Raw genomic sequence first — 17,070 nt, forward strand, 5'->3', positions numbered from 1 at the left:
TATTCAAATGAAGTGCTGTTAAAATGTTCTAACACATGTAATACATTATTTTCTTACAATTTCACAGTGGGTTCCTGATTGTGGAGGTCTTCAGATGGTAACCCTTGGTAGCACCCAGCACAAAATCTTTGTATTCACCCAAGCTGTACAGCTTAAAATACACACATGTGAATGAGGATTGAGGGGTAGAGTGATCTTGCCCCTTGTTTTTCTGGCAACTGGCCTAAAAATCATAAAAGGTAGCCAAGCTGTATTTATCCTGGTCAGTTGGCAAGCGGGTACAATTTTTCTAACCTTTCCATGCCAAGCTGCACGTCTCCACATTCTTCTTTCTGTGCAATTATGAAAGCAAGAGGGTTGATCTCCTCCTTCTGCCTCTGGTCACACTAAGAGAGTCCTTGGCCTGCCATGTGCTGCTCAGAATAAGCAGAGCCAACACAACCAGGAAAGTTCCTGTAGTTGTTGCAAAAGAATAAAAATATTCCCTGTTTACAGTACCAAAGTGCAGAGATTGCATATATTTGTCAGTTATTGAGCTGCTCAGAAATTTTGGAACTCCAGTATTGGACCTGACACTCCTATGGTTCATAGGAAATAAGCATCTTGTACAAAGGCTAGTGGGAGAGTGTTATCAAAATACATGTTGGAATGTCAGACAGTGTTGGGTATTTAGAATCACAAGGGATAGGAGTGGTGTGCATGTGTGTGCACACATGCACGCCTGTGTTTCTCTTGGTTCAATAGCCACGTATGTTAAGTATTAGAAAGTGCTGTCCATCTGAGCACAAGCTTTTTTGAACCTACCATGTAAAGAATTGTTCACCTGAATTGTGCACTAGAAGGACTTTCCTCTAAAAAACTCTAGAAATTGTAGTTTTGTGTGAAGGTGCTGAGATTTTTGTCAGAAAGATCTCATTCAGGGAACCACAATTCACAGAGTTCACTGGGAGAAGCTATGACAATTAAACCACATTTAGTTCCACTTTCTCTACATGGGAGATATTCCTGTGATAAGACTGCACTAGAGTGGCTGTATATATTTTTGCACAGCTGGGGTGTATTGTGGGTTGAGAGAAAATGTGAAAGAGGCAACAAGAGACAGTGTGGATGCCTGTGTGTGCTGCCTTCTGCGGACAGATCTGAAACTGGTCCTCTAAGAAACCAGCTCCTCACTTGACTTTATCCTAGGAGGAGGCAAATTCCTATTTCCCCCAAGGAAGCATCTGGAACAGGGGAATGGAATATCAGGCCAGGGGCCAAATCTAGCTTTCCACTCCTCTCTGTCTGGCCCTCAGCAGGACTCTCCCCAGGCCACACTCCTCGCTACTGCACCTCCTCCTCAAGTGCATTTGGCTGCTTGAATGTGTCCATGAACTCTTGCTTGCCTCTTGCTTGCTTGGGGGAAGATATGAGAGAGAGGCGGGGACTCCTGGGTGGGTGTTGCTGTTCTTTTTTGCATGGCTGGAAAGTGGCATATTGTACAAAGTCACACCTGTTGCCCCATGGGCTTTTGTCTTTGCCCCGATCACCACCAGGATGCGGCCCCCAGAAGGGGAAGGCTTCCCCATCTCTGATGGCACCAGATGTGCTGCAGGGAATGGAGCCCCACTAGAGCAGTCAGGGGATGGGGCTGCCACTTTTTCTGTGACCCAGACCCTTGTTGACATCAGCATGTGACACAGAAATTCAGCTGGTGGGGTTTTTTTTGGGGGGGAGATATGTGGAAAACCTCATCTGCCATAGAATTTAGAGTTGGAAAGGGCATTGGAAGTCATTAGAGTACCCTAAGGGAAGGGCTGTAGCTCAGTGATAGAGCATGCAAGAAGGTCCCAGGTTCAGTCCCCACTGGCATCTCCAGGTAGGGCTGAGAGAGACTCCAGCCTGAAATCCTGGAGAGCTGCTGCCAGCCAGTGTAGACAATATTGAGCTACATGGACCAAAGGTAGAAGGCAGCTTCCTGTATCATCTTATCCAACCCTCTGCTCAATGCATGAATCTTGCAATGGCAGCACCCCTGACAGATGGCTGCCCAGCTCCTGCTTCAGTACCTTATTTCTAGTGCCTCAGGACGCTGTTTAACAGCACAAGAGCAGGGTGGCTTTTCTATTTGTTTGTTTTTGTATTGTTTTGTGTCAATCCTAACTGTAGGATTAATATGACAGTAGGGTGGGACAGATATTCTTCCATTATGGGTGAACCAGTGTTTTGTTCCCCCTTTCTCTCTGCAGCCAAAAAGCAGGATGGGGCAGTTGCCATGGAGATGCAACCCCTGAAAAGTGCAGAGGGTGGTGAGATGGAAGAGCGAGAGAAGAAGAAATCCAGTGTGCCCAAAAAAGAGAAATCTGTTCTGCAAGGGAAGCTCACCAAACTGGCTGTGCAGATCGGGAAAGCAGGTATGTTGGGATGCCGTCTCACAGGACCAAGCAGAGCGACCCATGTTGAGAAATAGCAGGAGGGTGGCCTTTCTTAGAGGATGAGAAACAAGATGTAGATAGAACTTTGTGCTTCATGACAAAAAGAAATGAATTCCTCTTCTCCTCCCCCCCCCCCCAAACAAAAGAAGAAGAACAAAAGTTCTGCATGGATTTATTTCCTTTTATTTTGAACGATTTATTTCTCTCTTTTTACACTTTTTTTAAAAATAATATTTATTAAAGTTTTTTACACTTTGGATCATTCAGGTTTTATCAATGTTTAGGGGGGGACAATTAAATGAAATGTCTTGGTTATTGGAGCCCCAACCAGAAGCAATGAAAACCATATTCAGTCTCCCCTCCATCTTCTGAGGTTTCATCAGGCATTGACCACTTTGAGGCATATCCTCATAACCATAACAAGGACTAGAAACAGAGATTCTCAGGAAGCTGAATTTGACACGCAGCCTTTTCCCATAGGGACTGGAGGTGGTGATGCCCAATGCATCATTGACCTGCCCCATTTTGGAGAACTCTTTCAATTAGTAATGTTGTGTGACCCAGTCCCCACTCTGCTCTGCGGAGAAATGGGTCTCTCCTTAAGCCTTGCATGGTCTGGTCCAGTGGTGGACCTACATTTTGGGGGCCCTGAAGCTTGAACTATTGGGGGGGCCTTCACAACCAGCAACAAGGTAACCACTGCTATCTTCTTCAATGGGGTTGTTCTATGGCAGATCTCCACAAATCTTCTGTGAGTGTGATTTTTGGTATCTGCTTAAGTACTTTCACGAACTCATTGTTATTCATCTCAGCGGTCTTGACCTGTGCTAAAAAGGGGAAAGAATTACATTAACCACAGCAGACCAGCCAACTTAACACAATCCTCCACCTTTGCAACATCCGTGCTATAGACTCAAACTTTGGGATTTTTGAAATATATACAACAAAAAAATAATTTGAGTTGTACTAGACCCATTTTTTAAAAAGCAATCTGGACTAAAGTCACTTCTGGGGCCCCTCAGGGATTAGGGACCCTGGAGCTTAAGCTGCATTAGTTTCATAGTAGATCTGCCTGGTCTGGTCATTGAGAGGAGACAATGGGCACTTGGCTGCCTCACTTGTCTAGAATGGAAATCACACCTAACTTGCTAAGGTGAAGGTGGGAAATCAGTTTTTTCTGATCTGAGGAAGGTCAAAAGAACTTTGTGAACAAAGAGAACTGAATAGTCTTTAGTTTGAATTTGGGTAGCAAAAAAGTGGTTAAAAACTCAGTTGTTGCAGCGAGGCAACACTGATCACCTGTTTGCTTACTCTGGCACCTCCATAAATCAATTTGCATATTTGTAAATAACAAGTCTCCAGTGCTCAGTTCTCCAAAAATATCTGTAAACTGTGAAGGCTGCCCCCAATTTCTCACTGCTCAACTTAGAAATGAAACAATATAAAAGAGGTTACCCATTGATCCTCTTTCTCTTCCACCCCATCACCTTGCAAGTTTCTGAACATTTTAATTCTTTTGCCTTTCTAGATAGCCTGCTCCTATCAACCCTTGTCTTAGCAGAAAATACCTGACGTGGCTTTGGGGACTGAATGAGTAATGTGCAAACGGGCCTTGCAAAGGAGACTTAGGATGTGGACACACTTCTTATCTGTAGTGCAAAAATGTAGTTTTTTTGAATATGGAATCATTCATGCTAATCCTCAACTTAAATTCTAGAATGATCCTGCTGCCCACAAGGGTAGGTGGGATTCCTTGATAATGTGCTTGAAATCCCTCAGTTAGGTTATCCACACCTTTTCCTTCCTGCACATGCCCCAGGTGAATGAAGAATTGGTAATTGTGACCTTGTTATGCCCACAACATTGTTAGGCAGGTGTGGATACACCCTCATTACTGGGACTGACTCCGTCCATTTTCAAATGGACATGGGAGGGGTGAGGTGTATTGCAAAATCAATTTGCATTGAGCCTTTATTTTTGGAATTGTGAAAAGCTATTTTCAGGGGCATAAAGTGTGCAATATGTCCTGAATGTGTGTAGACTAGATAGAAAAAACAAGATCTCAGTGAGCATTGAATATAATGTTGTGTGTACACAGCCTTAGTTTCAATTCCTCGTGTTCTGGCTTTAGAGCCAGAATATTCTTAAAGTGTGGAACCTGGGCTGGGTGGGTGATCACAGGGACTCAGGCTTAGGTCTAATTGTCATACCTGATTGTCCGTTTCTCTTTCTTTCTCTTACTCCTGCCAGGGCTGGTGATGTCAGCCATCACTGTCATCATCCTGGTTCTGTATTTTGTTATTGAGACATTTGTAATCGATGGGAAGGCATGGTTGGCTGAGTGCACCCCGGTCTATGTGCAATACTTTGTCAAGTTCTTCATTATTGGTGTCACTGTCCTGGTCGTGGCCGTCCCTGAAGGCCTCCCATTGGCCGTCACTATCTCCTTAGCCTATTCTGTGAAGGTAAGAATCAAATTTTCAGTGTCTGGCATACATCACAGGGTTGGTATCCTTCTCGTGTGAGAGACTGTCTCTGAAATACCAGGTTGGCAAAAGTAGTGCCCTCTGATAGTCGTCACTTACAAATTAAGGTATAGCATTGATGCTGTAGACTTCAATGGGAGTTAGAGGCATGGTGTTTTAGATCCTTCTATGTTTTGTTTCTGCTCTGCCCTCAGTACAATGTCTGTTAGATTCAGTCAAGAAGAGTGCCAGGCCTGGGGCCTAGCCTACAGCAGGTGCCAAAGAATCCGGGCCTGACCTTGATAAGGCCATAGACATGCTAGACAGGAGGCATAGTCATGAACAAGCTACAGGTCAGGAAAATAGGAGTGTCCATTTCCCCAGGTCAGGAAGGCTGCAGCTTAGATGGGTCTTGTTGCTTCAGCAATGCAGCAGCTCAAACTGGAAGCTTTTATGGGAGCTGGAGGCCCACAGGCCCTGGTCCAAGCAGCTGTCTCCCTGCACTTCCCCGTCCCCTGGACAGCCTCATGTGCAAGCATTTCAGCAGCATCTCTGAAGTTCCTGCCCAGCTCTCTGTCTCCATTGCTCCTTGACCCTAGGGTGAGAAATAAGGGGCAGAGTGGCAACTGGTGTGAGGTATCTCCAGTCCTGGGGCAAATATGTCCAGATGTGTTGGTTTGTTGGGGTCATTGGTGGTATGAACATCGTTGGAGGGTCCTGCTCCCCTTGGTCCTCATCAGGTTCAAGGTCTGTGTTGGCTGAACCATGACACAGAAGCAGAAGAGGCTGGAGGTCAAATACTGCATTAGATATATGATGTAAAGGGAGGTGGTTCAGGGCTAGTATGATGTTAGGCAAAGCAAGAGAGAGTCTGCATTGCTGGCTGAAGGGAAGCATTTTTCAGATGACTTGACATGCTTCGAAGGAATGACTGGTGCCTCTGCATATTTTGGGGTCTTCTGTGGGGTCAGCTGACAGCCTAGATGGTAGCTGACTGTGGGAGGTCCTGGTTCAACACACCCCTCAGCACCTTAGAGGAAGACACTAGGGTGCAGCTAAACTTCTGATCTCATTCTTTGACTGCAGAAAATGATGAAGGACAATAACCTGGTTCGACACCTGGATGCCTGTGAGACCATGGGCAATGCCACTGCCATCTGCTCTGACAAGACAGGCACCTTGACCACCAATCGCATGACCGTTGTGCAGTCCTACATGGGTGACACTCACTACAAGGAGACCCCTGACCCCAGCAACCTTACACCCAAGAATCTGGATCTGCTTGTGCACGCCATCGCCATCAACAGTGCCTACACCACCAAGATACTAGTGAGTGGGGGCCAGGGATGCCCCACTGCATCCTCAGGCCAGATAGGCCAATGCTGCAATACTACCTTCGGGTGCCATTTGAATGTTAGGGCAGCTCAGAGGGGTGGAACTCATAAATGTTGTGGAAGACTCTGGCATATTCTCTTGATCCACTGTAAATGTTACTTTGCCCCTGTCATTTATAAAGCAAGGGAGAAATATCAGTTTTCAGAGCTGGTCTGGCATGAGTGAGAGAGGATCTGAACCCTCCTGATTCCTTGGGTTTACCTCCTTGCAATCTGCTTCCCAAACATTTTTCCCCCCAGCAAGGCTCCAGTACAGGATATAAACCCAGTTAGAATAAAAAGTGTCTAGTAGATTGGCATAGGATTTTTCCTTTTTATGTTATTGCAGGATGAGCAATAATGCTCTTTGATCTTTCTGATGTGTTTTTACTTTTGTATTACACACGCTTTCATAATTGTAAGTAACTTTGAGATATTTTATGTAGTAAGCAATGAATAAATGCAACGATAATCATAAACATAAATAAAACAATAAGGAAGAGAGCCTGCAGGAAGATAGACAGAGGATTTGGGAAGGATTCAACTCTCCTCACCTGCATTCTGCATACTTATGTTGGTTACATAGCTGTATTTCTGTTGTTGTGCTCCCCAAGTTACCCTGGGAATTGTAGTTTGAGGACACTAAGAACTTCTGATCAGAACGTTGCAATCCACTACAGTTCCCAAAAATCCATGCGGAGAGGAGCCACAGTATAACTGTATAGTGTATATATGCCTGTAGATTCAAGGCCTGTTGCAGGGCTGCGGTTGTGGGATCCCAAAACTTTTAGTTCAGCCCATTGGCGGAAGAAATGGATGAGGTTTCCAGAACTGAAGAATGAGGTTCTCCTCTCTTATTCTCTGCTTCCTTCAGCCTCCAGAGAAAGAAGGGGGCTTGCCACGCCAGGTCGGCAACAAGACGGAGTGTTCACTGCTGGGCTTTGTGCTTGACCTGCGGCGTGACTACCAGCCTGTGCGTGAACAGATCCCTGAGGAGAAGCTCTACAAGGTTTACACCTTTAATTCTGTCCGCAAATCCATGAGCACCGTCATCTGCATGCCTGATGGCGGCTACCGCCTCTTCAGCAAAGGCGCTTCTGAAATCGTCCTTAAAAAGTGAGTCTGCGCTCCCTTGTATGAGTTTAAATGATGCCCACACAAGTTGTTGCTACTGCTGAGTGCTCATTCTAGCTCTGAAATTTGCACCAGCATAACAACAACACTTGAGAATACACGATAATGTATGCACAGAATCATGCAGTCCTTTGGCAGCATCTCTGCCCTGCTCTTCAACTCCAAAAATGCTTTCAGACTTGCTCACAATTTAAAACCAATGAAAAGAGCAAATTTCACTAAAACAAGAAAGCTGCAGAGAAGTATACAACACTAGTGGCGGTGATGTTAGGGGACACAAAAAACAGTGTCAAATTATATTTTAAGAAGCAAGGCAAATAAAAAGGTCTTCACATGGGGGAAAGGAAATTTCAGGGCACTTTTGGACTACTGGATGTCGGTACTGTGCTGAGAAGGTTGCCTTACTTCAGAAGGCAGTGAGACCATTGAGAATGTCCAGAAGTCAGAGCCTGGTCTCTGCAGCCACAGCAGGTGCTGTGATTCTCCAGCGGCTTGACTTCACCCCTGGAGGTGCACTCCATTGTCTATTGCAACAGATGGATGCCAACAAAAGTAATCACAGTGGAAGTGTTCCCCATCTTAGATTTGTGCAGCTGGTTATTCCTGCCTAAGTGTAAAACCTTACATTTGGCCCTATATTGCAATTCATATTGTTAGTTTTGGTCCAGTTCTCCAGTCTGTTAAGGTTGTTTTGAATCCCGATGCTGTCTTTGGTGGCATTAGCTATCCCGCCCCCAGTTGGAGGTCATCTGCAAATTTGAGGAGCATCTCCTCAATTCCTCTATCCAAGCTGTGTATTAAGATGTTGAACAACAGAAGATGATCGATTATATGGGATTGGCAGAAATGACTGGCAGAATCCGAGACCAGGGGAAAGAGTCGGCGGAAGAGGATTGGAGGAAATTTAAAGACTACTTACAGAAATATTGTAAAATTAATGAATGTTAGAATGATGTTGGACAGAAATTAAGTGGTTACCAGCTGTAATGCAAAGGTTGAGTAACAAGCTAAAATTAAGTTATATTAAGTTACAATAAGGATTTGCTGAATTAAGAATTTGAACTGGAATACAAAGGGGGGAGGTGAGAGGAGGTCCGGGATATAAGGTAATGGAAATAAGTAACGGGAATTATATTTGTTTTGTTTTGTTTTAACTGTGTATTTTTGTATTTTTGTTATTTTTTTGTCCATCATTTGTTTTTGTTTTTTTGTCTTTTTTGTATTAAATTGGAAACTCTAATAAATATCTTTAAAAAAAAAAAAAGATGTTGAACAACAGCAGGCCTAGGACAGAACCCTGCGGCACTCCTTCAGGCGCAAGTAATAAGGAGCCTGGTGGACCAAGCCGCTGCATATCATGTGTGGCAAAGCTGCATATTCCAGAGAAAATAATCGTCTGTAAACTGTTCCTCTTTACCGCTTTTCCAGGTGCACAAACATTCTCAACAGTAATGGGGAGTTGCGCACCTTCCGGCCCCGTGACCGAGATGAAATGGTGAAGAAAGTGATAGAGCCCATGGCATGTGATGGACTGAGGACTATCTGCATAGCCTACCGCGATTTCCCAGCAGGGAAGGAGCCCGAATGGGACAGTGAGAACGATATTGTAATAGACTTGACGTGCATTGCTGTGGTGGGAATTGAGGATCCCGTGCGGCCTGAGGTAACAGCTAAACTAGGGTGCCTTTTCTGTGAATAAATCCCTGTCTGTCCCTTGGGACTCACAGCCCATCCTGAGTGTTTTCTGGGTGAGGAGAATTGATTCCAGTTCTAAGATCTCAGACAGACAGGACCACAGGACCCCTACTAATAACAATGACAAAAATATGGATTTCAACCACCTGCATGATACAGTAGATAGTATGTTGGACTTGGACCCAGGGAGAACTTTGCTAATGTTCCACGAATGCTGCAGTTCTGCTGAATGGCACAACAACAACAACAACAACAACAACAACCCTGAATTTGTTGCAGAATTCAGCGTCCTAAGAATTTCTGCTTTTATATTTTTAGGCAAAATGGGGATCATGTTTCTACCTCTCATGGCAGCAAAAGCATAACTAGCAATGCCTACTGAAATTTTAGAAGCCAGAGAAATGGCTAACTGATTTCCAGTAGTTGGAGAAGGAATTCCCATGATTAGCAAAATTAGCAGAATAACTTGCAAATGTAAGAAAATTTGTGCCATTTCCTTCATTTGAGTAATATATAGAAGTCAGCTTTACATGGCTTCTTGTTTGTTCCAGGAAGCACCAAGAGAAAGGACCAAGAAGAGGGTGGGGGAGAGACTGATCCTCTCTGGTAACTTGAGCTCAGGGCTCAGGTTAACCCTTTCATGCATGTGAGGGAGTCAGTAACTGTATATTACAACAAAACCAGCTAGCAGTTTCAATATGGGGGCAAGTGATCGCTCAGCAAACATGTTGAATTGCAGAAAATCAACGTGAGCCCTGTGCCTCCTTTGCAGGTGCCAGATGCCATTCGCAAATGCCAACGTGCCGGCATCACAGTTCGCATGGTGACAGGAGACAACATAAACACAGCCCGGGCCATTGCCGCCAAGTGTGGCATCATCCAGCCAGGAGAGGACTTCTTGTGCCTAGAAGGAAAGGAGTTCAACCGGCGGATCCGCAATGAAAAGGGAGAGGTGACTGAATAAATTATTTTAAGTGTGTGGAATGGTGCTGCTCCTAAAATTCCAGGGTGATTCTATGATTATCAATAGCAGTGCAAAGTGATAGCCGATTTGAGCCTTCATTTCTAGACCACTGATCATCTTAGTTGCTCTCCATTGCACACGTTCCACCTTCCTAAATTGTGGTGCCCAGAATTGGACACAGTATTCCATCATCATCACTTTTACTTTGTATACCATCTTTACAAGCGGTTTACAGGTGGCTTACATGCTGAAGAAACAAAGAATGTACACCTTATAACAATCCAATGCAATACAATACAATACAAAAATGTGATAATAAAACATAACTTTAAAACACGCAATAAAATATTCCAGGTGTGGTCTGACCAAGGCAGAATAAAATCGTGCTATTATTTCCCTTGATCTGGTCACTAGACTTCTGTTTTGATGCCACCTAGAATAGCACTTCTTCTTCTTCTTCTTCTTCTTCTTCTTCTTCTTCTTCTTCTTCTTCTTCTTCTTCTTCTTCTTCGCTGCTGTTGACTCATGTTAAGCTTGTGGTTCACTAAGATCCCTAGGACCTTTTTCACATTCTCTCCTGGTCAACCTTATGAGGGCCACATGCCAATGGTGGGCAGGGCCAGAGGCAAAAGTAGGGCAAGTATTAACTGTGACTTTTACTTTTGCACAGCATGCTAGTTTCTTCATGCTCACACACCCCTCACTATCTTCCATCCAGGCAAGCAAGTAGCATTGTCAGAGTTCAAGGACACATTGCAGCCAGGCAAAAACACTCAGTGAGGGCTGGTGAAGGATGTGGCCTGGAGAGAGTCTTGAGGGTCAGGTACAGAAGTTTGGTGGGCTCCAGACCAGTGGCGTAGCGTGGGTTGTCAGCACCCGGGGCAAGGCAAGTAATTTGCGGCCCCTAACCCATGGATTTGCGCCCCCTAACCCTAACCCCCAGATGTTGCGCCCGGTGCGGCTGGCCCCCCCTGCACCCCCCACGCTACGCCACTGCTCCAGACCTGAGGCTTCTATTCCCTGGTGCAGACAGCACTGAGCTAAACCAATGGTCAGACTTAGTGAGGCAGCTTCCTGTGTTCCTTTTTCTCTCCTCCTCTTTTGCACACCAGAAGAGGAAGTCAGAAGCTTTTGCATTCCGTTTTTCAGTTTTGAACAAACCACAGGGAAGTTTTCCCAGCTCTGCCACCTCCTTTCCCCCAGGGAGGAACATTTAAAAGAATTGAATTCTTCTTCTGAAATCAACAGACTTTTACATTGTTTTGTTATATTATTAGCTGCCCTGATAGGTAATACTTTAGGGTGGTGTATAGATCCTTCTATTAATGAATGAAATATGCAACAGTGCAGCCCACTCTACTGCCTTATTTCTGCCTCAGTCTGCAACAAGTGTTGCAGTGACTGCATTGAAAGTTCTGCCTGGGAAGGTGTATTCCAGGCTGCAGTCCTAACACCACTTTCATAGACTCTAGAATTGTAGAGTTGGAAGGGATCCCGAGGGTCATCTAGTCCAACCCCCTGCAATGCAGGAATCTCAACTAAAGCATCCATGACAGATGGCCATCCAGTCGTTTCTGATTGTGCTGTCAGTCATCAAGGTTTGGATTGCATTGCCAGCCATCAAAGGATTACCATGCCTGTTTGAACTAGTCCTGAAGCATTTGAGAGAAACTGTGTAAGTGTGGTCCGTGTCTGGGAAGGCCCAGGGTCTCAGGAGCAGAGCACGTGCTTTGCATGAAAAGGGTTCTGGGTTCAATCTTTTGTGACTCCAGGTAGGACTGGGAAGACCCTGTCTGAAACCCTGGAGGGTCACTGTCAGTTGGTCCAATCAATACCAAACTCGATGGACTCAATAGAAGGCAGCTCATTTCACTTTATTAGTGAGTAGTTCTTACTTTAGGGTTACCAGACGTCCCCAGATTTGCAAATCTGTCCCTGGACAAATTCCATCCTGGAATGTCCCTAGAGTTGCAAATCTGTCCCCGGGAAACATGGCAGCGGCAGCCTCAGCAGCCCAGAGCCAGTCTGGTAGCACAGTTGGCTCTAGCTGGCTTCAGGAGCTCCCTGCTGCCGCCACCACTGCCAAAGGTGAACCAGGGACGTCCAGCGGTACAGATCTCCTGCCCCCTTCCCCCTTTGTTTTGACAAATCGGGGGAGTCTCAGGAGTTGCAGGCTGCTGGCCACTGCCAGGCAAGGTGCAAAGCCCTTCTTTTGCACCCTGCGAAACATAAATGTGCAGAGTTTTTAAAAAACTGGGCAACGGCCAGCCGCCTGCGACTCCCAAGCTTCCCACGACCTGTCAAAACAAAGGGAGAAGGGGCAAGAGATCAGGGAAGGCTTGGGAGTCACTGGCAGGCGGCACGCACATTTATGTTTTATAGGGTGCAAAAGAAGGGCTTTGCACCTTTATACAATATTCATGTGTGCTTGGGCCCAGGGTCTTTTGCCTCACCATCCCCACTACCTGTTGCTACTCAGCTTCAAAAAAAAAAAAAAAGGATCCCCGGATTCATTGAAAAAATCTATAACCATATCTTACTTGTCTCTGCCTCTCTGCCCTGCAGATAGAACAAGAACGCCTTGATAAAATCTGGCCAAAACTGAGGGTTCTGGCTCGATCGTCACCCACCGACAAACACACCTTGGTGAAAGGTAAGAGATTGCCAGTCTCTTTGCCCTTAGTCAATGCAGGAGAGAGCAACATGGGGTGGTGGGAGTCAGGGCTGTCATGGGGTCTGGTTGTCATTTTCTGTCGGTGAACTCCAGATATTCAGACCAGGTTATCTATGCAAGTCTTACCCATATATGGATGCAAACTTCTCTGTAAAGTCACTGGTATTTATTTGGATGTGTAGCTCACTCACTACTAGCTAACCCACATTCTTGCCCTTGAAGGCATAATCGACAGCACTATCGGGGACCAGCGCCAGGTGGTTGCTGTCACTGGTGATGGGACGAATGATGGACCAGCACTCAAGAAGGCCGATGTGGGTTTTGCCATGGTAAGAGATGCTGAACTGAGTTCCCTGTGTCCACAGGGACATTTCCTTCACAGGGAAACAGGATGTAATATAAAAATAGAGCGTGTCACATATCCTTTGTCTGTGGGGTCTGCAGACAGGGAGGGAAATGCTTGCCCACGTAGAGTGAGGACAGTTTGCCTGCCCTCGCTCTGAATTGGCATCACATAGCCAGATCCCATTGGCTACATGTTGATGTTTTGTCACTGTCATGCTAGTTCTTTGATCTCCAATTAGTTGGAATCTCACAGCCAGGAAGAAGCCCTTGTGTTGTATCCAGCTAAGCTTTCTTCAGAGTAGACCTGGTGAAATCAGTAGTTTTAAGTTAGTTAGTTAGTTAGTTAGTTAGTTAGTTAGTTAGTTAGTCAGAGTAAAAGTTCATTGAACACAGCCCCTACTATTGAAAATAAGCAAATAATGCAGAAAAAACAGCTGATTGAAAAGTGAACAGACCTCAAACAAAAGTGAAAACTGAGTTTGAGGATTCAGGCTGGTGGTTATTCAAGCCCTTAAAAGCACTATTTTTACATCAAAAATGTTCAAACATGAAAATTCAGCACATCCCTAATTTTCACCTTGTTAATCTTTAAATTTATCATACAGCACAGGCTGTAAGTCCTATTGAATTCAATCTCTTCCTTCTGAGTGGACATGTATAGGAGTGCTTTGAAAGCCAATGAAATGGACTCCATCAAATTGTACAGGAAGTGAATAAGATTTGGATCAGTGGTAACAGCCCTGCTTGAAGGGCCAGCAGCACTGTCTGCAAAGCACAAATCTATCTTGCACATTGAAACACCTGTGATTTTTAAACTGGCAAAGAGGAATAGTCCCAGTTATACATATTCTAGCTCCAATATGGAAATATCTCAGAATCTAGGAATTTCTACAAAAACCTGCGTTTGTGAATCCTGTATGTATAACAGTGCAATGACATTAATCGTGAAGCTAATATCCTTTCGTTTCTGGAGTTGCAACAAAAATGTGCATTCCCTATATTTGCATTCTGGCTATATATTCACTTGATACAACTTTTATTTAATCTTTATGGTCCAGGAACCTGCTCCATAAATATGCATGATCCTGAAAACAGCAAACATTCAGAATAAAGGTACAATATTAGTTTACGAAATTTTAAACTCTGATGCTGAATTCACTTTATATTTCCTTTATAGAAATATGGAATCAGGCTACCCAAGTATCCAATCTAAAAACATATCAAAGAAATCTCACTAGATAGCCATGTGCATTTTTGTGCTGCAGAAGATGTCTCAGAGCCTACTGGTCTCAATATAGACTGACAAAAAGGTGAATCCCAAGTGCAGGTTTCTCCTGAAGACACAAAAGCAAAATGCTGGGGGCAACTCTTTGATTATTTATTTGAAGCTTTTTTTTACCCTGCTCTTCAGCTGAAAAGGCTCCCAGAGCAGCTTACATAAACTCAGTAATGATAAGACAGCCCGTGTCCTCAATCTAAAAGACAGGACGCAAAAGGGAAAAGGGATGAGGAGGGAAGAGGACAACAAGCAAACTCAGGCACCAGTTCTTAAAGTTGCAAAGTTCTCATAATGACCAGCTGAGGTGGAAACAGTTGAGAGGAACCACATGGAGCTGGTCTCCCAGCAGAGCTGATGGAGTGGCCCTGTAGTCTCATCTCTCCTTCTGCTGCAACCTGATGGAATGGCTGGTTCTCGTCCGCATGTTGTGGGACATGTTCAGTCATTGCTCCTTCGGAGGATAATTTCTATATAACAAATTGGTTATCAGTGCAATGAGCAATTTCACCTTTACACTTGCCAAATATTTTGTCATATCCCAGAAATTTGCACAATGAGTGAATCATAAGGAGCCTGTCCTGGAAGAGCTTGTGTAACTGCCAAACAATTTCTCTGAAAATTCACTAAATTCCATTCCATTCGTATTCCATTTGTTAGTGCGAGGGGGAAAAATCAGTATATACAAATGAGAATTCCTGGATCCAAATTTGGGGCAAGTACTCTTTGGTGAGAGAACCCCAATACTGTAGAGATTTTGCATGCACAAAATATGCAACAAAGTAAAGTGTGGAAATATAAACTGTAAAACCTAAAGATGTGCCCTATTAAAGTGAGTTCCGAAGTTTCCCTTTTTCCCTAGCATAGAAAAATACCACACATTTGGTAAGTTAAAAATGGTGTTCTTATAAAGTCTCCCATGATCAGATTCATGTGCTTTATCCATACAGCATTCAGAAAAAGTTGCACAGGCAGTAAAACTTGGCTTAGTTACAAAGTGGTATAAGTTTCTAAATTATTTGTATAATATAAGTGGTTTGGTGTGCAGTCTGAGCTGGAGCAACCAGCTTAAACCTCTTCGCACCCTGAGCTTCTGGAGAAGAACAATAGGCCTGATTACCTACTCCTCCCAAGGTAAGGGAAGTGGACATAGCTAAGCCTGGCAGGACAGCTTACTCTATGGTATTAACCCCTCCAGGCATTAATTAGACTTAAGCATGTTGATTATATGAGGCTGGTTATCCCACACCAGTCATAGATAGAAGAACAAAACAGCAAACATAGGTTGGTTGGTTTTTTAAAGACAGATAATTTGGGGAAAATATGAATACCATTCTGGAATGCTTTGGTGGTGAAATATTGCAGTGCTCTCTTATATCTCCCATTAGGTAGAATGTGTCACACCCTTTATTTTAACATTTGTTTTTTATGTTGTTTTAAATTTAAATTTAAATTTAAAATCGATCAAACTAAGATAATACACATGCCTAGTGTATTGTGGGAATAATGTAGATGAGCAAAACATGTGGGATGTAGAGGGAAATGAGAGATGGTTAGGCAGGCTTCTAGGCTTCTAGGTTAGGCAGGAGAAAGGAGAAGTTGAAATATGTTCCATAGACATTTCTTTGCCAGTGCAGGCGCATAGTGGAAACTGGTATTGTGTAGAATTAGGCCACAACTTTGATTACAGGAAAGAGTAGGTTTGGCTCAGGCATTGGGCATGTATAGGAACCTGGTGGGGTCAGCCTGTGTTGGGGAGTTGCCCCCAACATGGATTGGGTGCCATGACCCCACCCAGGCCACCATGGGGAAAAGTGTATTGGCCCATTGGGCGCCCTGTGGACTGCTGGACAGAGTCACCCCTCCTGGACCCCTCTAACGGGGTACTCCAGTGACTAAGGATCCAGCCCAATGCCTTATCCGCCAAAGTTGTTACTGTTGCTATGAGGTAGGCAAAAACCTGCAAGCCGGCCAATTTGCTTGCAGGAGAAAATTCGTTCCTGGCCCTGAATATGGCAACTGAGTAAACCATAGAAAGGTCCATACACCACACGGCCGCTCCCCACTTGATCAGGCCCTAACAGACAGGGTGGGTGGCTGGGGAAATCCAGCCTGCCCCTTGCCACTCCTTTAAATAGGCTAGGAGTGGGCTAGGTGCAGCCCCCAAGCCCCTGCCCCTGATTGGCCTTTTGGGCATTGCCTGTCACAGCCAGAGGTGGGGTGGCACCAGGTGACCAGCCCCTCCCCTTGGCCGTGGAAGAAGATGGCAGCTTCTCTGGGCCCACCACAGCCATGCCATGTGGCAGATGTTGCCCACCCAGAGCTCCAGGTGAGCAGTTATTCTTTGTTAACATCGTTGCTATCCCTTCAGTTTACAGATATGTCCTGCAGATGTGTGATAAATGTAAATGAAGACTTAATATTGAATATGCAATTGAAATGCAGCTACCTGGTGAAACACAAATACCGCTATCCAATTAATTATGGGGGAAATGCAACTACAGTCCATAACTCGAGTTGAATGTGCTTCAGGTTGAGTGCTTTTGGGTTGCATTCCACGGCAACCTGGAAGTAACGGAGCGCATTACTTCCGGGTTTCGCTGCTTGCGCGTGTGCAGATGCTCAAAATGATGTCACGCGCATGCGTGGAAACAGTGAAATGCGACCCGCACACACGCAGACGTGCCGTTGCATCTTACGTTCCGTTCAGGATGCGAACGGGGCTTCAGA

The 17,070-nt window shown here is 44.8% G+C and overlaps 1 protein-coding gene across 8 annotated transcripts in view; it reads left to right on the forward strand.

Moving 5' to 3' along the window:
- Positions 1–17,070, forward strand: part of ATP2B3 (ATPase plasma membrane Ca2+ transporting 3) — a 117,195-nt gene that overhangs the window by 72,357 nt on the left and 27,768 nt on the right. For all 8 annotated transcript variants that reach the window (XM_081844525.1, XM_081844522.1, XM_081844523.1 and 5 more), the window contains 8 exons: positions 2,229–2,393; positions 4,665–4,879; positions 5,966–6,208; positions 7,127–7,368; positions 8,815–9,049; positions 9,854–10,033; positions 12,611–12,698; positions 12,942–13,048. In XM_081844525.1, the coding sequence (XP_081700651.1) occupies positions 2,229–2,393; positions 4,665–4,879; positions 5,966–6,208; positions 7,127–7,368; positions 8,815–9,049; positions 9,854–10,033; positions 12,611–12,698; positions 12,942–13,048 (1,475 nt within the window). The remainder of the gene's footprint in view (positions 1–2,228; positions 2,394–4,664; positions 4,880–5,965; positions 6,209–7,126; positions 7,369–8,814; positions 9,050–9,853; positions 10,034–12,610; positions 12,699–12,941; positions 13,049–17,070) is intronic.

This window comes from Podarcis erhardii, assembly GCF_964252035.2.
Source record: "Podarcis erhardii genome assembly, chromosome: 17".
Lineage (NCBI taxonomy): Eukaryota > Metazoa > Chordata > Lepidosauria > Squamata > Lacertidae > Podarcis > Podarcis erhardii.